At 38.8% G+C, this 23,889-nt stretch overlaps 1 protein-coding gene across 1 annotated transcript in view; it reads right to left on the reverse strand.

Annotated features, from left to right (window-relative positions):
* Positions 1 to 21,734, reverse strand: part of UBE2W (ubiquitin conjugating enzyme E2 W) — a 69,233-nt gene extending 47,499 nt beyond the window's left edge. The window contains exon 1 of the mRNA XM_040262050.1: positions 21,633 to 21,734. Within this exon, the coding sequence (XP_040117984.1) occupies positions 21,633 to 21,734 (102 nt within the window). The remainder of the gene's footprint in view (positions 1 to 21,632) is intronic.
* Positions 21,735 to 23,889: the final 2,155 nt, after the last annotated feature.

Genomic DNA, 23,889 nt, shown 5'->3' on the forward strand with positions numbered 1-23,889 from the left:
CAGACACAACTCAGCATACATAAGCACACACACAATCATTAAGAATGATGTGGGACTTGCCTAGTGGTCCAGTGGTTAAGAATCCACCTGCCAGTGTAGGGGATACAGGTTTGATCCCTGATCGGGGAAGATCCCACAAGCCGTGGGTCAACTAAGCTCCAACTACTGAGCCCCCACTCTAGAGCCTGTGCTCTGCGATAAGAGAAGCCAACACAATGGGAAGCCTGAGCACTGCAGCGAAGAGTAATCCCCAAGCTCTGCAAACAGAGAAAGCCTGCATACAGCAAAGAAGATTCAGCACAGCCAAAAATTAGATGAATAAATAATTTTTTTAAAAGCTATGCCTTTAAAAGAAAAAGAATAATTTGGATTTCTGTGTACTAACACCAACAGAAGAATCCCAAAACATACCGAAATGGAAAAAAGCAAGCCTCAAAAATACTTGTAATTTCTTTATATTAAAACAAAAGCAAGAGTTATACAATCATATAAATGCACATGGAAAAGACTATAAGCAAGCACATCCAACCATTTTATAGTAGTTCCCTCCTAGCAGTATAAACAGAGAAGTGGATACTCATATTTGCACTATATACTTTTATATATATATTTATATACATATATACTTATATATGCCATCACTTCATGGCAAATAGATAGGGGAAAAACAGAAACGGTGACAGATTTTATTTTCACGGGCTCCAAAGTCACTGCAGATGGTGACTGCAGCCAGGAAATTTAAAAAGACACTTGCTCCTTGGAAGAAAAGCCATGACAAACCTAGAGAGCATATTAAAAAGCAAAGACATCACTTTGCCAACAAAAGTCCATATAGTCAAAGCTATGGTTTTTCCAGTAGTCACACACAAATGTGACAGCTGGACCACAAAGAAGGCTGAGAATAGAAGCACTAATGTTTTCAAATTATGGCGTTAAGAGAAGACTCTTGAGAATCCCTTGGACAGCACGAAGATCAAACCAGTCAATCCTAAAGGAAATCAACCCTGAATATTCACTGGAAGGATGGATGCTGAAACTCCAATACTGTGGCCACCTGATGTGATATGCCAACTCACTGGAAAAGACCTTGATGCTGGGAAAGACTGAAGGCAAAAGAAGAAGGGGGGCAGCAGAGGATGAGATGGTTGGATGGTATCACTGACTCAATGGACATGAGTTTAAACCAACTCCAGGAGATAGTGAAGGACAGAGAAGCTTGGAGTACTGTAGTTCATGGGTCACAAAGCTGGACACGACTTAGCAAAAGAACAACAAACAAGAACAACATTAAAAAATGAGTAAGTTATTTAGTTAAAATTAAATGGATGGTGAAAATATATAGTTTCTGTGATTTTTAAAAGACATAACTAAAACGTAAGGACAAAGAAAGGTTCAAAATCAAAGGACAGAAAAAGACACCAGGTCAAAAGAAAAGTTGATATAGCTGCACAAGTATCAAGTAAAATTGGCTTTTTAGACCAATTGACTTTTTTAGACTCTGTTAGACCAAAAATACTAACAGAGATTTTAAAAAAACAAACTACATAATGATGAAAGGTTCAGTTCATCAAAAGTATAAATATATCCAACTTAGCTTCAAAGACAGACCAAGGAAAATTAACAAATCTACCTTCATAGCAGGAGATTTTATTAACATCTCTCCAAGTAATAGAGACAGAAAAGCCTGTAAACTATTTTTGCCAGATTCCCCTGTCTTCCACTCTGCCAACAGAAGTTACTGAGGGGGAAAAAGAAACACAAGACAAAAGTAGAAGAAAAATGCCATTTCCCCTCCCATTCTTTCCTGTTTCTGATACACCCAAGTGAATGAGTCTCCTCCTACTGAAGTCAAGACCAGGCAGCTGTAGAACCAGGAGTGTGCATGGTTCTATGAAGTAGCAGGAACTCATACCAGTATCTCCAGCAGCTTAGCACAAGTACAGGCTCTTTAGTTCCACCCATAGGTAGTAACAACTCCTAGCTTTTTAGACAATAATCTCCCTCTCCCTCTCAAACCCTTACAACTGAAAACAGTGTGGCAGATGTACTGGAGAAGTTTAAGACAGAATGAAGGCCAGGAGGCCAAACTGAAAACTGATCAAAGAATAAGAGGTTGAGACATTACTAGTAAACAACCAAGATACAGAACAGACAGGATTTAGTGGTAAATGATCAAGAGAAGTGAGAAAGAGAGAAAAAAAAAGACTCCAGGTTAGCTTGAATGATGGTGGAAATATTAATTTGAAACATACACAGCAGGAGGAACAGGTAGAGGAAGCTAGTCTACGTGGGGATGGAGGCAGATGAGATTAAAATCAGTTTTGGACATGCAGATTCAAGCTTATTGAGAACATTCAAAATGATAGACAAAAATAACTGAAGCAAAAATAACCAGAGCTGAAGTCTGGCTGCTCCTTTTAAATGAACTCTTTAGGCTAGGTATCCTCTCTACCATGAGCCCAATGGATCCGTGACATATACTTTAAAACAGCTTGGCTCCAGGAGGCAATGAGTTTACAATGATAAAATCATATCCAAATTTCTCAAGCTAGTTCAGAAGTTATCTGTCTGGTGTTCTGGAAATTAACACTCTAAATAAAATATTTAAGCTACCCAGAAACCTTGACTCTGGATGAAATAAAATACAGTTGAGAGTCTACCGTCCTGCCCTTGTGATCATCACATTTCAAGCTCTAGATGAAAAACAGTAATTAGCATTAAGTCTGATAGAGTCAAGGTCTCATTTTAGGTAACCTTTTTTGACAGGAGAGGAATATTTAAATCCCTCTCCCCGCCCCCCCCCCCCCCCGCCCCTGGTAAATGTACAATTCAAAATTTTTTACCTTTCAGATTTGGCTATGCTGGGCTACATTTAGAGATTCTGATAACTATTAATAAAGCTGCTGAGGCAAATAAAATGTCATAAAGCATAAGACAACTATGTAGAGGGAAATGTAGATTATACACGATTTGGTGCACACCAACTCTTTTTTTTCCCTTTTAAATTTATTTATTTATTTTCGGTGGGTTTTTCTCTAGTTGTAGGGAGCAGTGTGCAGACTTCTCACTGGGTGGCTTCTCTTGCTGCGGAACATGGGCTCTAGGGCACGTGGGCTTCAGTAGTCGGGTACCCGGGCTCTAGAGCACAGGCTAAGTAACTATGCCCACGGGCTCGGTTGTTCCACAACATGTGTGATCTTTCCAGACCAGGGATCAAACCTGTGTCTCCTGCACTGGCAGGCAGATTCTTTACCACTGAGCCACGAGAGAAGCCCTCAAGTCTTAAATAAATATGCTGAGTGGAAAGTCTGGTTTGACCTACAAACCAAACTGTAGATCTATCACATGAGGCAATAATTAGGATTTAGGGTAATAGTACTGGTTACTTATTTGTTAAAAATGTAAGCAAAAGTCAAGCCTTAAGAGTAAAAGTGCATGGTCCAGTAGTTAGGACTCCACACTTTCAATGCTGGGTACCGGGGTTCAATCCCTGGTCAAGGAACTAAGATCCCAGAAGCCACAAGGCGCATCCCAGGAGGGGGAAGAAAACGTTTAAGTGCTTGCTAAAAGGAGTATGTTCAACTGGAACACTTAACATCTTCTTTCCAGGAGAGTACAGTACGAGTGACTTTGGATAAGTAATATTCTGTCTTAATTTCTACATATCTTAATTTCTACATAAATATCTACCTCATGCTCAGTAGCATCCAACTCTGCAATCCCATGGACTGTAGCCCACCAGGCTTCTCTGTTCATGGAATTTCCCAGGCAAGAATACCGGAGAGGGTTGCCATTTCCTTCTCCAAGGGATCTTCCCAACCCAGGGATCAAACGCAGGTGGATTCTTTACCACTGAGCCACCTGAGAAGCTGGATTGTGACTAACAGAATGAGATGGGTCAGCAAATATAACAATATTTTGAAAAGTTTAAATAAACACACTAAGGCAGTATTAAAATTTACAGATAGCAACTAAAGCAAAGATATGAAATAAAAATATCCTAAAATTAGGATATTAGAAAGAACTTTATTAGAAAGCACATGAAAATGTGTATCAACTTCGTTTATTTGGGGGAATTTTTTTTTTTTTCTTTTAACCCAGTCCCTTGGCAGTGAAAGCTCTGAGTCTTAAGCACTGGACTGCCAGGGAATTCCCTAGTGTGATATTTTAAATAACAAACTTCAGCTTTTCTTTCAACTGAAAAAGAAGATTCTCTCCCCTTCTCGAATCCTTCCACCTCTCTCTGGACCTCATGCCTTACCAACTCATCCAGGATATTGTTCTCAGAGTCATTAAGGTGGTTTCTAGTAACTTCACTCTTTCGCAGTCCATAACCCCTTCCTTCAGTCATCAACTGGGTCTCTCTTAGCTTTAAAACAGCCATGATTTATTTTCTGTCCATTTCTTCCTTTTCTTTCATTGTAAAACTCCATGAAAGAAGTGCGTGAGCCACCATCCACTGCCTCTACTTCCCCTCTAATACATCCCCTTAAAGCTTCAATCCCTGGAAGCTTCTGAGAGTTCAAGGCACTTGCTGACTGAATCTACTGGAGGTCTTATTTCACAGATTTACCACTTACAATCCTTCATGTGAAGAGCTTTCTCTCTTTGATTCTCTTATGCCAAACTTGGCTTCTCTCCCTATTTCTGCTATGGTTCTTACATTTTACTTGCTGGGCTTTCTTTTTGTAGGTACTCACAGAGCAAAAATTTCTGGTACTTTTGGTGCAACAACTTTCAACTCACTATCATCAGGTATTTTGAAAGCTAGAAAACACAGATTCTATGACTTAGGAACACCATTCTTGAAACTTTACCCTAAAGAATAACACAAAGCTGGGGGTGCAAGGGAGAGGAAGCAGCACACGTGCAGCTTGTAATGGTGAAAGTGTGGACACAGGAATATGGCTGCTTAGAGCGCAACATACTGTTAGAACAAATACTGATGCTCAACTCTCTATACCAAAGGACAGCTTCCACAGCTTTTATCTTTTAAGTTTTATGACTTCAAAAAGATTTTATAAGATTCTTTGTAAGCTCTAAGACAAGATGAATCTTAGTTACATGGATATACCCTTCTTGCAGATTTAGTCTCAAAGAGCACACATCTGGTTATTTACAATTTACTGAGTATGACTCAGTTATAATACTGACTAATGTTACAATACTCTTCTAACAAATACACATTTTTAAAGATGTACTGTATTTCTCCTACAAGTTTACTGTTCTAGGTTCAACATTTTTCAATGAACATAAAATCTGGTTTTGCAATGGAATCCATCTTAGATAAATAAAAGATACTACAGATAATTTGAGAACATTTTTTATTCTGTCAAGTAGAGTTATCTGAAAGTACAAATAATAAATTTAAGTTAGGGAGACCATTTCTCAAATTGCAAGTATACCCTAAGTATCATATCTAGGGAAGTTACCTAAGTTCTGGGTCCATTTTTTCATTTTAAAAAAGGATTATCTCTGAGTTCTTTTAAATAAAAAATTCCAGAACACTGGTTACTCTATTTCCATTTTCACAAGTTAAAGCTTCCTCCATTCAGTCCAATTCAATCATATATACCTATAATTATTTTTCTGTAGTTTAACAACTGATGTAAATATTCTCATTATGGTTTTAAGCACTTCTCAGTACTATAAATCCTGTGTGATACATAATATCCTCATCTAATGTGAGCAGTATTGTTTATATACATTCATATCCCTACATATATCCTTTTACTCCAAACAAACTCAGAAGTCAGCAACTTATAATACAAGGTCATTACAATTTATTTTTTTATAAAACCAACAACCAGGTTTTTTTCAGAATAACACGAAACTCTAATTTCTTGAAAAAATAAACTTAAAGAGAACATAAAATGTGTTTATACCAAGATTCACTCTAATAAGGAATGCAGAAATATGAAAGCATCAATTCAGTTCAGTCATTTCCGACTTTTTGCGACCCCATGAATTGCAGCACGCCAGGCCTCCCTGTCCATCACCAACTCCGAGTTCACTCAGACTCACGTCCATCGAGTCCATCGAGTCAGTGATGCCATCCAGCCATCTCATCCTCTGTCATCCCCTTCTTCTCCTGCCCCCAATCCCTCCCAGCATCAGAGTTTTTTCCAATGTGTCAACTCTTCACATGAGGTGGCCAAAGTACTGGAGTTTCAGCTTTAGCATCATTCCTTCCAAAGAAATCCCAGGGCTCATCTCCTTCAGAATGGACTGGTTGGATCTCCTTGCAGTCCAAGGGACTCTCAAGAGTCTTCTCCAACACCACAGTTCAAAAGCATCAATTCTTCGGCGCTCAGCCTTCTTCACAGTCCAACTCTCACATCCATACATGACCACTGGAAAAACTGTAGCCTTGACTAGATGGACCTTTGTTGGCAAAGTAATGTCTCTGCTTTTCAATATGCTATCTAGGTGGGTCATAACTTTTCTTCCAACAGTATGAAAGTATAAATGACTATAATTTATAAAATCAATTTTGGCATTCTATGGTATCAGTTTAAGAAATTATGTACCTTTCAACTGTTTTTCCAATTACAAAAAGAATAGCTGCTGGATTTTTAAAAATTTAGTCTTAAATTTTTGCCAGTTTATGAGGATCTAAAGTTAAGTTAATAAAAATTATTTAATGTGGGGGCATGGTTTCCTTGGTGGCCTAGTGGTTAGGATTCCAGGCTTTCATCACCATGGCCTGAGTTCAACCTCTAGTAAGGGAACTGAGATCCCATGGTCAAAAAAGGATTAAAAAAAAAAAAATTCAATGTATCTATATAGGAAAATTTGGTTTCAGTCAGAACCCAATAAAACCCAATAAAACAGTCTATTTTAGAATAGGTGATACAAAAAAGGAAGAAGTAGTACCTAATAATACTACTTTTGCTATTTAGGATCACAGATAATCCTTTCCAAGCCAATGCCACTAACTGTCTTGGCTTTTTCTAGTACTTCCATCACTGTCATTAATATGAAAACTAGAGGCTTGCCAAGATAGAACTGGGCTTCTATATTCTCGTAGGGGTTGTTCTTTTTTTTTTTTTTTTTTTTAGGGGTTGTTCTTTGAGGTAATTTTTGTTTTGTTTTTGGTAGAAGTAGTCCAAACTGACCAATTCTTCCATTATATTTTAAATTTAAAAAATCTGAAGTAAAGCTCTGTCACTAGAAAAATACTATCACTACCATACAAAAAACAAAGGGCTTGATGTTCACCATCCAGGTCTACAAGTGTTAAGGTGTGCCCAGCAACAGTATAATCTGAGGGGAATTCAGAGTGAAAAATAGGATAAGGAACTCTGTTCTCTGGATAAAACAGGCCCTCAGGAAGAAATGCAATGATGCCAGATTCTTGCATCTTTCCATAAACAGACAAGCACTAAAAGTCATCACTTGGTATATCTCTTCTTTGTGATTAGCAGTCATCTTTTACCAAGATGTATGCCTGAATGCATGCATTAATATTTCCTAGCCAAAAATCATATATAACTTGGCTTCTCTCAAACTGCTTTGGAGCCACTTCCTCAGAGCTGAGTGGCTATCTCCTGGGCTACCGTACTCAGTGAGACCCTGAATAATATTTAAACTCACAACTCTCAGGTTTTGTGTCTTTCTTTAAGTCAACACTGTGTTTAAGGGTAATAAGGCTGATCAGAAGTCCAGCCTGAACTTCAGACATCAACAGATGTTCTGTCCTTGGCTACTTCTTAGAGAACCAGACTCCTTACACCAAAATTCCTCCACCCATACCACCTCATACTTTCTCCTCCGACAGGCAGAGACAGACAGATCCACACCTAGACACACTCTAGGAATACAACTGGAAAAGGAATACAATTCCAAGAATGAAAAGAAGTATCCTGAGATACAACATAGTTGGGCTTAGGGAGAGAGCAATCACAGAATTTTAATCTCCATGAAGCGAGACCTAAGATTATTTGTTGTCAAAATAAGTGTTGTAGATTGGAAGCTTAAGGGGAAAAACCTGCCATGGTGGGGTGAGGGGTGGCGGTGGGGGGCGGAGAAGGGGATACAAATAAGACTTTCACTGAAACATTATCTTCAAAGTAAAGGGTTACAAACCAAAGGTTAACCTAGTTGAAACAATGCATTTAATTAATAGGAAATGAACATTCATACTATATACTTTTTCCTATTCTTTAGTTTAACTGATCCAGTGTTAGCTGCTCAGTCATGCCCGACTGTTTGCGACCCCGTGGACTGTAGCCCACACCAGGTTCCTCTGCCCACAGGATTCTCCAGGCAAGAATGCTAGAGTGGGTTGCCATTCCCTTCTCCAGGGGATCTTCCCAACCCAGGGATCGAACACAAATCTCCCCTCTGTACGCATATACTTTACAGTCTGAGCCACCCTGGAAGCCCTAATTGGGCCAGAGCAGAAGCCAAAACAAAGGATAGGGCAAAAAGGCAACATTTTGATATCACTTCTGACCTATTTTGAAAAAAGTATTTCTTTACTTTTACTTGAGTGCTTACTACCAGTAGCACACTGCCCTCAGTGACTTAAAAATCAATAAAGTACCTTTATAAAAGTACAAGGTGGAAGTGAAAAATCCTATGGAAGAGGTAAAGAGTGCTATGAGGACATACGAGGTAAAAAAAAGTGTGTACAGCTGTGAGACTGAGACTCAGTTTGGTGGATTCATGATGCCAGGTATAAAGTTTTAAAGAACTAATGGAGATTTTGAGTAAAATGTGAATTCAAAAAAACAGTATAAACAGTAGAAAGAGTATGTAACTTAGCTAGATAAGTCTTAAAAACACACACACACACACACACACACAAACTCAGGAACAATAAGAACAAAATTGGGAACTGTGAAAGTTACCCAGAATGCAAAGCGGAAAGTGAAAGTGAAGTCGCTCAGTCATGTCTGACTCTTTTCAACCTCATGGACTGTAGCCTACCAGGCTCCTCTGTCCATGGGATTTTCCAGGCAATAGTACTGGAGTGGATTACCATTTCCTTCTCCAGGGGATCTTCCCAACCCAGGGCTCGAACCTGGGTCTTCCACGTTGTAGACAGATGCTTTACCATCTGAGCCACCAGGGAAGTATATGCAAAACGGAAGCTCACTATAAAAAGAGACTAAAAAGAGCTGCTAAGTATTCATAGCAAGTAACAGCTACTGACAAAATCTACATGTTTACAGTAATATCCAGTTCAACCTAATGACAGGAAAAATAGATTCAGGCCCCAGAATCATAAAGAGCCTGATTCTCTGTGATTTTAACAGACAAAAAGCTCTTGACACAGGCCTAACATGGGAGCTGCATAAGGTTATGCATTATTGCATAACAATAATGGCCAAAAGACTAAAAACAAGACTAATGTTCCAAGGGCTATTTACATTTTAATATAGGACTCCTAAGATTATTTAAATCAACAACAACAAAAACCCCAAAACCCAACAACCTTAGATTGGTAACTATTCACATTCAACTCCAAAGATTCCTGATACAAAATGTGTTTGTCCAGGTACACAACTGGCACAGAAGAATCACTCAGCTCACAACTAAGCCTGGAGGGTCACCCAGCAGCCACATCTTTTGTAAAAAACATGTATGTGTGTATTTGGCTGCACCGGATCTCGGTTGCAGCATGCAGGGTGTTCACTGGAGGCATGTGAATTCTTAGTTCTGGCGTGTGGCAATCACCAGGCAAGTTCCCAGCAGCCACATCTCAAATGTATTTCCTTTACTAATCCTCCTCCAGAAAAACTCTTACAGCAGATACTTTGTTTCTTTGTATAAAGTAGCCATCAGAACAAGAGATTTTTGCAAGGTAGTCAACATTTTCGCTGATACTACAGAAAACCCTCATCAGCCAGGAACATAAAACAGTTTCATAGTCTCAACTTTGGTTCTTAAAAAGATCTCTCCAGAGGCATCAACTTTGAAAGGTCTACCATCTCCTGAACGCTAAATCTGGTCCAAGGATAAGTACTATATCTTATACAATTTACATAATTTGCACAGCTAAAATTTCCCACTGTAGCTAGATAAGTTTTCAACTTAGGTAGCAGATCAGACTTAACAAGATGTTGAGAAAAATTTTAATATCCAAGATGAAAGCCAGACCAATTAGTCTCTGGGGATAGTTGTTGTTAAAGCTCCCTAGGTGTCTTCAACATAATGCCAACATTGAAAATCACTGACTTGCACTACGTGAGTAAGTTAAAAAAAAAAAACAAAACTGAGGGACAGTATCTAAAGCAGAAAATGGAAAAAGGTGAACAAGGAACCTGACCAGAGTGACATTACATTTTACCAGTTTTAACATGGCTTCAACACATTTCAGATCAAAGGGGAACTGAAATTTAAATAAAAATATAGTCAATTTTCATTATTCACAGTAGTAACATTCTATAAAGTCACAGCAAATACTTAATTAGCAAATAGTGAACCACTGTTCCCAGGGGAAAACAGGGTTAGGTTCCTGTAATCCTCTGCTCACATTCAACCAATTAATAATAACCTTAGTTTTTGTGTGCTCCTATTTAAAGAGTTCTTAATATATATTGCTGACTCAACACTGAACCCAAGGGCAACAGTACATGCCTAAATGAAGGTTATCTAACACACAGATTTTTCTGAATAAGACCCATCAGTCTTCTTGGAAGTAGACTGAACAGCACTCCAGTATTCTTGAGGGCCACTTTAAACAGTGAAATCGCCAAAAGCACAAAAATGTGAAAAAAGTGGCAACAGACCCAAGGAAGGGTATTTGTCTATTGTATAACAGTGCTGCTCTGTGCCCCTGAGCAGGGCACATGCACACCCAGCAACACAAACCTTCCCACTCTGCACATGTGTGCAAATCACAAAAGCACCGTGAGAACTGATTTCGGGGTTACAAATAAATGTTATCAAGTAGGTGGATTCACAAGTACAGAATCCATGAATCATGTGGATAGACTGTAGAAATATCAAATCAAGGTAGCTCAAAAGACAGGAATTTATGAGGTTTCCACTAAGCAATATAAAGAGCAAAGATGGCACCAATATGCCCAGCTACATAATTTTCTCCACTACAATCTTTAAATTCGTTTTCCTATCTAAGGGACATTTTTTCTGTAACATTTTTCCTCATATAAAATCTATATACTGAAAAAGAACTATATACTCAATTTGCTCAACATATGCCTTCCATGAAGTACAAAAGTAAACATTTTACCAACGATCACTAATCAGAAAATTCAGCAATGATTTAAAGGTATGATGGCTGGACTAGACCTCTAAAATGTCCAGTGGCTCAATGCTTTTGCAAGTTTAAAAACCAAAGTTTATATGTCTATTTTAATTATAATAAAAGTCAACATATGACTATATTCTTGGTAATACTTTATTAGGATTACAATCACATTTTTTAGTAGTAGGGCTACAATATAAATTCTTATCTGAAAACAGATAATAAATAGATGCACTCACCAAAAGAAATAACTTGAATCCAGTTGAATATTATCAAACCTGATGGATCCTCATCGTGGATCTATACAACTGTTAACAACTTGCCATATTAATGCTATAAGGCTAAATATGCCTCAAACCGTATACAAAAGTTAACTCAAAATAAGTCAAGATGTAAATGTAAGAGTTAAAATCATAACACTCTCAGAAGAGAAGTATAATAAACTGCAAGTCTTCATGACCTTGAATTAAGTAATGACACAAAACAAAAATACAAATGAAAATAGAAAAAAACTGGACTTCATCATAATTAAAAACATTTATGCTTCAAAGGATACCAGGAAGAATGTGCAAACATAGCTCATAGAAAAAAAGAATATTTGCAAATCAAATGTCTAATAAGTTTAGAATGTACAAAGACAGAACTCTCAAGTCAACAATAAAAAGATAATTTTTTAAATGGCAAAGGATTTGAATAGACATTTCTCCAAGAAATGTACCAATAAAAAGAAGAAAAGATGTCCAATATTAGTCATTAAGGAAATGCAAAGAGAAACCACAATGAGATATCACTTCACACCCACTAGGACAGCTACACTTAAAAAAATGGACAACAAATATTAGCCAGAATATGTACAAACTGGAAACTCTGCACACTGCTCATGGGAATGTAAAACAATACAGCTGACATGGAAGGGTCTGGCAGTTCCTTAGAACATTAAACGTAAGAGTTACCAAATGACTCAGCAATTCCACTCCTAGGTATACACCTAAGACAAATAAAACATGTCCACACAAAAACATGTTTATAAATACACACAGCAGCATTATTCAAAAAGTAGAAATAATACAAATAGTCAACTACCTGACAGGAACAGGAAACAAACCAAATGTCAATTAACTGGTGGATAAACAAGCTGTGGTATAACCATAAAATGGACTATTAGCCTAACAATGAACAAAGTACTGATATACAAGCTACAATATGGATGAACCTCAAAAACATTATGCTGAGTGGAAGAGGTCAGTCCCAAAGGCCACATATTGCCTGACTCCATTTATATGAAATGCCCTAAATAGGCAAATCTATAAGGATAGAAAACAAATTAGTGATTTCCAAGGGTGGGAGTAGAGGAAGAAGGGGACGAGGTAACATGATACACTGGGAACAAAGTGACTGATAATGGCTAAGGGGTTTCTTTTAGGGGTGAGTTTATGACTATATTCTTTTCGTGACCATGGGTGTGAATATATTTTAAATGCCACTGACTTTTATACTTTAAAAAAAGGTTAAGTTTTATGATACATTAATGTATTTCAATTTAAAAAAGGAAAAAACTGAACTTGCCATTTAAAATTGATGTAGAACGCTCAAGATTTTACTTGGCTAATTCTCAAAACTTTGAAGAGGACTGGCAAAGAATACACGCTAATTAGAAATCATACTTCCTCTCTGCTTCCTGTGGTGTGTAAACACAAGGAGAGACTTCATATAAAGGAAATCTGCTTTTTTGGTAGCCTTTATTGGTAGGCAACAAAGAACCAGGAATCAAAAATTTTTTAAGTGAATATCTGACAGAGATAGTTTACACAAATAAGAGGCCTACAGAGTTATAACTCACAAACAGTTCCAAAGACCTATGACATGAAGTGATCTGTAATTTTACCTCATATGATGGTTTTTTTTTAAAAGGTTACACAGATTTTAAGTGGCAAAGCTAGAATTCAAACAAAGTTTATCTGAATTCAAACCTGTGCTTATTCCACTGACAGTTACTGAAGGTCTACCACATGCCAGGCACTGGGATATGTCCAGCAGAAACACTATATTAATTAACTATATGCCAGGCACATAAAGATCAAATTTAGCAGGTTAAGGGGCACTGCAAATGCCAGGGATGCAAGGACTATCTTGTACTGGGTCGTCAAGGAAGGCTTCTCTTAGAAAATTACACATGAACAAAGATCTGAGACAAAAAAAGGAAGTGAGCCATCAGATAAGTGGAGAAGAGCACTCCAAGGAGAGGAAATAACAGGGGCAAAGACAAAAGGGAGGTCCATATAGCTGCAGAGAAGTGTGGAGGGTGCTGAAAGAGAGAGATAATGTAAGGCCTTTCTAGGTCACTAACAGGGATTTTAGCTTATATTTTCAATAAAACAGGGAAGCCACAGTATGGATGTGAGTGAAGTAACATTTGACTTTTGTTTTGAAAGAATCTAAATGATGAATTGAGAAAGGTGCAGAAGCAGGGAGACCAGTTAGGAAGCTATTGATACAATGTAGATGACAGATGGAGAAGGAAATGGCAACCCATTCCAGTGTTCTTGCCTGGAGAATCCCAGGGATAGGGGAGCCTGGTGGGCTGCCGTCTATGGGGCTGCAAAGAGTCGGACACGACTGAAGCAACTTAGCAGATGACAGATGATGATGATTTACATCAGGTAATGATGCAGGTGGCTCCAGTAGTACAAAACCTGCCTGCCGATGCAGGAGACGTAAGAAACATGAGTTCAATCCCTGGGCTGGGAAGATCCCCTGGAGGAGGGCATGGCAACCCATTCCAGTGTTCATGCTTGGAGATCCCATGGACAGAGAAGCCTGGCAGGCTACAGTCCATAGGGTCTCAAAGAGTTGGATACAAAACAAGCGACTTAGCATGCAAGCACACACACAATGATCCAGAAGAGTAGATGGTTGGATTCTTAATTTATTTTGCAGGTAGAGGTCAACAGAATCTGCTGATGGTTTGACTGAGAAGTGGGATGAAACCAAGGTTTCTAATTGTACAACTGGAAGAATCAAGTTTTGCCAAGCACCACATGGGGAATACTACAGAAAGGTTTGGGAAGGTAAACAAAGGAGTTTTACAAATGCGTACCTCTCTGCTCACCTACTTTTGTCTTAACCGCTACACTACACACTGGTTTTGGTACAACACAGCTGTTAAGCAGTGAAACAGAGCCTGAATCCAGGTCTTTTGATTCTAGAACCTGGGCGCTTTTTTCTAATGAAGTTTTTATAAAAGCAACTGAACGAGAATACAATTTTTCTCAGGAAAAAAATAACTCAAAGGCATGCACCATTTGCTGGTTCTCCAAAAACAGCATTCACACATAAAGGCTATCAAACAGAGACATTTTAGAAATACCTGACAAACATGAACAAGTATTACACAGATAAAACAATGAAGCAGACAATGATATAAAGACGCAATAAAATTCATCTAAACAAAGGCTCAACCTAGATAAATACTATGTATTAGTGTATTTTCAGAAAAAATGCCAGGGCCTCCCTAGTGGCTCAGTGGTAAAGAATCTACCTGCCCATGCAGGAGACACAGGTTTGATCCTTTCTCTAGGAAGATCCCACATGCCACACACGCTGCGGAGCAACCAAGCCCTTCTGCCACAACTTGTGAGCCTGTGACCTAGAGCCAGGAAACTGCAACTACTGAAGCCCACAGTCCTTAGAGCCCCTGCTCAGCAGTAAAGGTCCTGCAGGAGAAGCCTGCGCTCTCCAACTAGAGTAGCCCCCATTCTCTGAAACTAGAGAAAAGCCCACATGGCAAGGGAGACCTAGCACAGCCAAAAGTAAAACGAGTTCTCAGCATAAGAAAAAATATTTTTAAAAAAGAAAAATGCCAGATCATCCTTCTAAAAACTCTTCTTAAGAATAATGACTATCTTTGTACACTAACGGTTTGCCATTATAGTTTTATTCAACGATCAAGTATATGCATAAAGAACCTTTGTAAAAATTTTGATACATAAAGTAACTTCATATTTTAAAATATCAGGAACATTTTCCTCTCATTTTCTTAGCTATAGAAGCGATAAAATATTTTAGTGAATGGTAAATTATTGACTGAAGAGTTAAATATGATTTCTCTACAAGATTAAACTTGTTAGTATGTTCATTACCTACATCTTAACAGCATCAGCTTCACTACTCAGTTGCTATAAAATTTTGGGTAAGTCACTTCTCAAATAAGTGATTATTTATCAAAAAGAACTCTTTTTATTAGACTGATGGGATTTGACTTCCCATTTTACAAGGCTGGAGTAAGAATCCAGAGAAAATGTAAATACTTTGAAAAACACTAAAGTTATGGCACACATAAATCAAGAAAATAAGCCAACTTTGAAGGGAATATACATGTAATATAAAAATGAATTTTAAATTATTTCTTTATAGGTACTCAACCTTTCTACTAAGAGAACTGTTTATTAGATTTCTCTAAAATAGAAGTAATGCAGAATTTGCTGTGTCAAGTGATGGACAAGCACTCACTGTAATCACTATGTGCACATTTAAGGGACAATGAGAGAGGATTTTTTTTTTTTTTTTGGTTCTTATCGAATCTATGGCCAAAGAAGTGGAAGAGACCTAAAAAATTAAAATAAGAGATCCAAACCAACACTTTTAGGACAAAAAATAGAAGGCATCTTGTAAAGCAACAATTGATTAATAGCAAAAAGAAAAATACCACAATGACTGCTGTGCGAATTAAGAAAAGATAATGACCCCAGCTTTATGCTTTTGTTTGGTGAAGTCTACTATCTACTTAAGTCTATCACTGACACAGAACATCTTCAATTCTACTCTTTGCTGTTTCCCTTTTCCTTCAGCACTTGCTTCAACAGCTCTGTGTTGGCCCCATTCCAGGCCAGTATCTAGCCAACCTTCTCAGGTACTATAATTCTAGGTATACTCTGCAAGCTTCCACTTCTTAGTAAGCCTCAGGATCCATGATGACAGTCAGTTTTCTCTTTTGATTAAGCTGTAACCCTTCATGATGATATCAACAAATAGTCATATGGAATCTAATTGTCAAGTAATGTGACTATAATAATGTCAGAAAGAACTCATACTCTTCTCTCTCAATCACTTCCCTGGGGCTTTCCTGGTGGCTCAGATGGTAAAGAATCTTACTGTAATGCAGGAGGACCCAGGTTTGATCCCTGGGTCAGGAAGTTCCCCTGGAGAAGGAAATGGCAACCCATTCCAGTATTCTTCCCTGGAGAACTCCATGGACAGAGAGGAGCCTGGTAAGCTACAGTCCATGGGGTCGCAAAGAGCTGGACATGACAGTGACTAACACTTTCATTTTCAAGAACCCACACTCTCTCTCAATCGCTAGAACCAACTATTTGAGTAAACAACAATGCAGAGTTGTGAATAACCCAAAATAATTTATTGTTTCTAAGTCATCTAAAAATAAGCACATGTTCAAAATCAATCTCCCTCCATCTAGCCAAATCAAGAGTCAGTATAAGACCCAATTAAGAAAGAGGAAGAAAATGAAGAAAATCCACAAGAGTAATTCAACTGATCATTTCTCTCAATTATATCACTGCTAAAGTATCAACTACTATACACTGATGACCTAAGATCTTAAGACATAAAGCAAAGGTAGTTTATTATCTAAAATTAATAAATCTAGTGGTCAAATTAGAAAAGTATACCAGGTATACTAAAAAACTTCCAACATAAAGAAGTCTGAATGAAACAGCTAAAATCTAATATCAGAAAATATATCCAGGAGGCAGAATTAATCAATCATTTCATAATATGAAATGAGCCCATGGGGAAGAAAAAAAAGATTAAGAACAAAATGAAAAAAGAAACATACACAAAAAAATGCAACTTTATGGTTTAGCTGAAAACAGAATGCCCTAATATTGCTCCACTTTTAAGAAATGTTTTGAATCACATAAAAAATTCACTCTAATAATGCTCTAAGAAAGTCTGTACCAAATAATCTAAGTCCCTAAAATGCTAAATCTAAACAATTGGTATGACCAACTTTCCACTTAATAGTTTAATATTTCTAGAATCATCAGAATTAATGTAAATCTATTTATTCAACTCCTATAAAGTTTAAGTACCATCAATGAGCCCACCATTCTCTAAGAATGGTTTCTCAAAACAAAATCTAACCATATCTTACTTGGTGATTGTGTCTGTTCTAGGAAGAAACAGCAGGGAAAAAAACGAAAGAAAAAAAAGCAAAAATAGGAAAAAAAAATCTCAAAGGGCTCACAGAAATCTGAAAACCACAATCTTGAATCGTATGTTGAAGAACAACTCTAACAAAACTATGGAGCAGTTTCCCCAGCGTTATGGGTGTACCAGAACACTGATCCTCATTCCCAATGTTTTGCTGTGAGCTGCCCAGCCAGGTGCTTCCAGCCTCCAACAATCTTATCCACCCTCCAACAATCTCATCCTCCCTGGTGTAATTCCAAAATTATTTTCTATGTGTGTTACAATGTAAAAAAAGGTTGCAAGGCATGGATAGAGTATACTACAGTAGTTACAATGTCAGCTTTAAGATACATACTCTCCAAAAAGAATCTGAAAAACAACAGATATAACTGTATATCTTATGCTGCTGTTGTTGTTGTTTAGTCACTATGTGCAGGTGTGCTCAGTCGTGTCCAACTCTTTGTGACCCCATGGACTGTAGTCTGCCAGGCTCCTCTGTTCACGGGATTCTCCAGGCAAGAATACTGAAGTGGACTGCCATTTCCTTCTCCAGAGTACCGTCTCGACCCAGGGATCAAACCTGTCTCCTGCACTGGCAGATGGATTCTTTACCACTGAGCCACGTGGGAAGCCCTTTATATCTATCTACATATAGATATGTAAAACTGAATCACTGTGCTACACACCTGAAATTAACATGACACTGTAAATCAACTATACTTCAATAAATTTTCTTTTAAAAAGACAAAACAACATACTCTCCAAAAAAGAAATTGAAAGTCCACCCTTACTTGCTGTCCTGATGATCCTTATGGTTAAATTATTTCATCTTTATCAATACAGGTAGTAAGTCTTATATATACTTGCATAATATGCATACTTTTAAAACACAGTTCCCCTTACAGGTTAAGTAACCTCTTCATCAGCAGTAATACCCTGGTGTGGGTAAGATGAAGAAATCTACTGAAAATGTTTTAGGTAAGGACATGGTTAAAGCAGCATTCATGTATAGCTTACTTTTTCCTAAGAACTCTAACTAAAATTCAAAAAACATTTAGTAACCTCTTTCCACAAGTTTTCTCTATAGCACTATAGCCATATAACATAATAGCAATTAACTTAAATATTTTGTTCTTACCCATCACCCCTAACCAGACTATTACACCCACAAAGGCAGAAACCTTGTCTGCTTTTGTTCATTGCTGTATCCTCAGCAGGTAGATGAATACCTGACATAGAGGGCCCTCAAAAAATAACTGATGCGTAAATGAACAAATACAACCTAGTTGCTGTTTTATGTATAATTTATCTTGAAGAGTTAAACTTTGTTATTAAGATAGTCAGGAAAAAATTTTGTGCAAAGACACGGAATAACCACACAGAGAAGTGCTGTGTTTCAAAAAGCTTGGTTAATCTATATTAAAATATTTTTCAAATACTATCAGGAGAGGACATAAAAGAAGAGGGAACCCTTGCACACTGTTGGTGGGAATGTAAATTGGTACAGCCATTATGATAAACAGTAGGAAGGGCCCCCCAAAACATGGAAATTAGAAGTACTATATGATCCACTACTGGGTATGTATAAGAAAACAGAAACACTAGTTTGAAAAGATACATGCAGCCAAATGTTCACAGCAGCACTATTTATAGCTGTCAGGACAGGGAAGCTACCTAAGTGTCCATCAACCAATGAACAGATAAATAAGATGCTGATGCATGCATGTGCGTGCGTGCACACACACACAGACACACACACATGATGGAGTATTAGTCATAAAACAGAGTGAAACTTTGCCATTTGCAACAACATGGATGCATGTGGAGGGTATAATGTTCAGTGAAATAAATCAGAGAAAGAAACACTGTAGAATATCATTTACATATCAAATCTAAAAAGTAAAACTAGTAAGTGTAACAAAAAAGAAACAGACTCAAAGATATGATTAGTGGTTACCATTGGAGAGGGAAAGTGAGAGGAGCGACAGAGGGAGACAAGGTTAACAGGTACAAGCTAAAGTACAAACTACTATGTATAAAATAAATAAGCTACAAGGATATATTGTACAGAACAGGGAATATAGCAAATATTTACTAATAACTATAATGGAGTATAATCTTTAAAAGTCGTGAATCATTATGTTGAACACCTGAAACAAAATGTTGTAAATCCACTATGCTTCAATAAAATATTTAAAAAATAAAAAGATACTACCAGAGAATCTGTATCCAGTACTTCTAAAATACAAATAAAAAGAAGCATTTAGTTTTAATTAAAATGGAAAACATTAGTTTTCCATTCCTCTAATCAGAAGACATAAAGGAATAAAGGGTGAAAAGACAGAGGTACTTGGGATGCAGAAAAATGCAGTATTACACTGCCAAGTATTGTGTCTATTGCTGAAGTCACCATGTAAAATCCCAGACTATCAACATGAAGTTTTGTACTGACTCAGGTTTGAAATCTGCTTTTTCCAGACACTAAAGGTCTAATTTTAATCAGCAAATCAGTTACCCCTATACTCTTCTGCCAATATCATCACTCGTACTGTGGATTTTAATCTTTCTGTTCTTAAAAAGAATGGTTTTGATCTTAACACAAATAACCTTAAATCGGTCACAGAGCCGATCGACTGTTCAGCTCGAGCTCTACAGTTCCTTTTTTGGCCTCCAATGACGAAACCTCTCTGAAGTCTCTGGGGAGATTACGGTAAAGTATAATGTTTCCTGAAATTGTTTCTGTTTTTTCTCTGGACTGTTTCATGACATCTCTTCAACGAGGAATGTTATATACTTTTTTTTTTTTTTCGATTCTGCAGTAAAGTCCAGAGGGAGAAGCAAAGGTAAAAAGAGTCTTGTACGGAGAACAGGCTGAAAGGGGACAGATAACACAAAAGCACAGAAGTAAATGCGAAGCAAATACGTGCACAAAAAAGGAAGAAGATGCAGAAAAGAGCTAAAAGAAAAGCACTGTTCTCGCCTAAAAAGAGAAAAATCGGCAGGGAGATAAGGAAACTTGCTTATTCTTCTAGAAGCAAAAGCATATAAAATCCTTCTAAGAAAAACGTGGTCTCTTTAACATGCTGTTAAAACTAAAAAGCGCTCAGCTGACACTTCAAAGGGGAGTTCTGCCTTCTCTTTCTGTTTTGACAGCTAGTCTTCATCTATAAATTAAATGCAAGCTATAGATAATGCAGAGTTAATCTCTACAAAACTGCAATTGTGGATGCCATCTTTGTCTGTTAAAAAAAAAAAAAACACAACTCTGGATTTGGAAAAAGAAAAAGTCTATTAAGTTGGAAAACCAGAAAACCACGCGTTGCCAAGTCAGGTAGCTATAACATGGGTTAACAAACGCCTCTTTACCAAACTAAGGTGCCACTAAGGTCTGGGGAAGAAGGGCAAAGGGCTGTAGCCTAACCGCGACCGCAAGGGTGGGGCACTGTAGGAAATAAGATTGGAGGGTGAGCTATCCCGGGAGGTATAGGGGGCTGGTGATCCGTCCTTCGGGGAGATAGCCTGTTAGGTGGAAAATGATTCTGAGGGGCTCAGGGCAGCTTCGGCGAGTGAGAAAATGAGCTGCGGGACCTCTGTTGGTTGAGAGTGCGAAGGCTGATAAGAGGAAGGTACCCCTGGGGCAAAGGACTAAGAGTCAAAAGGAGAGTCGAGGGACTTCTCAGCCGGGGAGCCCGGGCGTGGGAGGCCTGAGTCGAGGCCGCGAAACGCCTTTGCGAACAGCCGCCTTCTCCCGGAACGCCTTTTCGGCTCCCCACACTCAGCCCCTCTCGGGGCCGCCCCTGCCCCGGCGACAACGGCGAGAGCAGCTGTTTCCGCCCAGCCGGGGACCGCGGTGGAAAAGGCATCCCTGGGCCCGGAGGCAGGCAGGCGACAGTCGTCCGTGTGAGCCGGAGGTGATTAGAGACCAACGCCGCGGAGCCAACATCAAACTTCGCCCCTTCCTCCCCTTTAGCCTTCTTTATCCCCCAACTTCCCGGCCGGCTGGTGTCCGCTTCGACCGACCGAGACCCCCCATTCTTCTCGCCGCCTCTCACCCCTCCCCAACGCCTTGAAGGTGGGAAGGACCGGTCTCCGGGGCCGCTCCGGAGCCCGCCCGGGTGCCCCAGAGTCCCAGACACACCCCCGGAGGAAAGGCTCTCATCCTCCCCGCGGCAACGGAGCCCGCCCAGATGCTGCAAACTCCTCTTACCTGCATTGACGCCATGATGGAACCATCCCCCCAAGGCCGGCGAGGCCAGAGACGCAGGGGGCGGAGCTGCCGTGCTCGCGTCACGCCGCGGGGGCCCAGCATCCCGGGCGTGGGGGGCGGGGCCTCCGATGGGAAGGGGATGGCGCTAGGGGATTGGCTGGCGGGCTATGCGCCCGCGCGGGGGAGGGGCAAGCGAGGGCTCAGTGAATGGCGCTGTCCCTACGTTCGGTCGCAGAGAGCTCTCCGGCCTCCACCAGAGCCCACTGGCTACCTTGATCACTTAGGAAACGCTGCTCCGGTTCTGACCCGAACCACGGTTGTTGTTTTTTTCTGTCTATACCCCGAGATCCTGATGATATCCAGGCCCGTGAGGTTTTTGTTTGCTTTCCCAACCACAGGTGTTAAGATTTACAGATTTTACCTTTCGTATTCTCTTTCCACACCACCATGCCCACTTTCACAGCTTTGGGCAAGATGAAACTTCCTGCTGGGCTGTTTTCTGTTCTTTACGGACCCGGAAGGCTTCTCATATTCCTAATTTGGGGAAGAAAGAGACACAGATTTCCTTCTACAATGGGATAAGAATTGAGGGCAGAACAGCACTTGGATATTTTAAATGAAAGGGTAGATTTGTAGAGCCGAAACTTGCCTGAGGGGAAAGGGAACGTTGTGAAGTTTTTCCTTCATGTACAATTTCTCCCCTTAACCCTAGACCCTGAGTTGAAACTTCCCATGTGTCAGTAATAGTTAAGTTGTAATGGCATTAACATTTGGTTATAGCGGTTTAACCCTAGACGTGAAATTGGTTTTAATGTATCAGTGTCATGTTACGATATACACTTGTATCCACTTGTATCACATCTAGACTCCTCTGGAGCCTGTTTCATGGTGGGCAGTTTTGTGGTCATTTGACACAGGGATGTATTTGAGTAGGGAGAGCTGAATACACAGAATTTCTGGAAATGCACTAGTTCTCCCAACGTTTATAAGAAGCCACGCATTTAAACGCTGTTCCAGAACTGAAGATGTTATTGATTTATAACAGGAAAATGAAAGCCAAAGGTTTGCACTTCCTGTTCTTTTTTTTTTTTCCATGTAGGTGGCTGATACATTAAGTAGAAAGCTTTTACTTTACCAGAATGAAACCTTAAAATCTGTCATTAACTTGAAGTTCTTTTTAGAAATGTATATAAGATTTAAATATAAGAGCAACATAGGATACCATCCTTCCCACTCCTTAGATCACAATGTTCTCTGTGAAATTCTCTAATGTAAAATGTGTTCAAAAAGGGAGAAAGATCCTTAAAATACACTAATTATTCTATGGTATAATGTTAAACACCGTATTCTTCATCACTGAAGAGGAATTTATATTGATATACTTTTTTTCTCTCAAACTTCCACCTGATTCCTAGAAATGGACTGGATTTCCCTTTGTTGTACAAAATGACTATGTCCTTAAGGAATGTTTGGAGGCTCTTGGCAACCAAGGATGACCCAGGAACATATTAGATGTCAGCCCAGTTGTGTTGCCTACATTTCAGCTGAGTAAATCTGGAGATCTTTATCTCTATGATCTCAGAAGATCAAACGTAACCATTTACAGTTCACTTTAAAAGCTGATTCTTCCTAAGGTGTAAGTGACTTTAAATAACCCCACAAACAAAGCATTATGACATCATCAGAGTCAACACCTTGCCATGACAAATACTAATAAGGAAGAAAAGGGATTACAGGAGTTTTAACACTTCACAGTAAAATCAGCATCTGGCCCCTTGGGGTTTATGTGTTAAGATCGTCACAGGAGGGAAAAGTCAGTACAAGTCATATCTTTCCAGGAAATATTAAATAGGACATAATTACCAGACTATCTTCTTTATTCTTTCATTGGTACATAAAAGATCCTGATGTACTCAGGAGCTAAAACAGTGACTATCAGATGGAGTGGGAACATATCATTATCTCCAGGAAACATGAAATGTTTATATCTAAAATGATTATACAACATTTGAGGACCAGACTCACATCTCATTTCTTCAGTTTTTGTTCTGTTTTGTTTGTTTTTTTCACACATCTCATTTCTTTACAGAGTGGGGCTTGCTATCAGATAGGCAAAAGGTAAAATGCCTGACAATTCCAAAAGCAGGAAAGGAAATGGAGCTCTTATAAACTCTAAACAAGTAAGATTGGTACAGTCTCTTCAGAAAACAGTTCAGCAACAATAAAGCTTCCCTCACCCTTAAAGTATCTTTTTAAT

The sequence above is a fragment of the Oryx dammah genome, unplaced genomic scaffold, assembly GCF_014754425.2.
Source record: "Oryx dammah isolate SB20612 unplaced genomic scaffold, SCBI_Odam_1.1 HiC_scaffold_19, whole genome shotgun sequence".
Classification (NCBI taxonomy): domain Eukaryota; kingdom Metazoa; phylum Chordata; class Mammalia; order Artiodactyla; family Bovidae; genus Oryx; species Oryx dammah.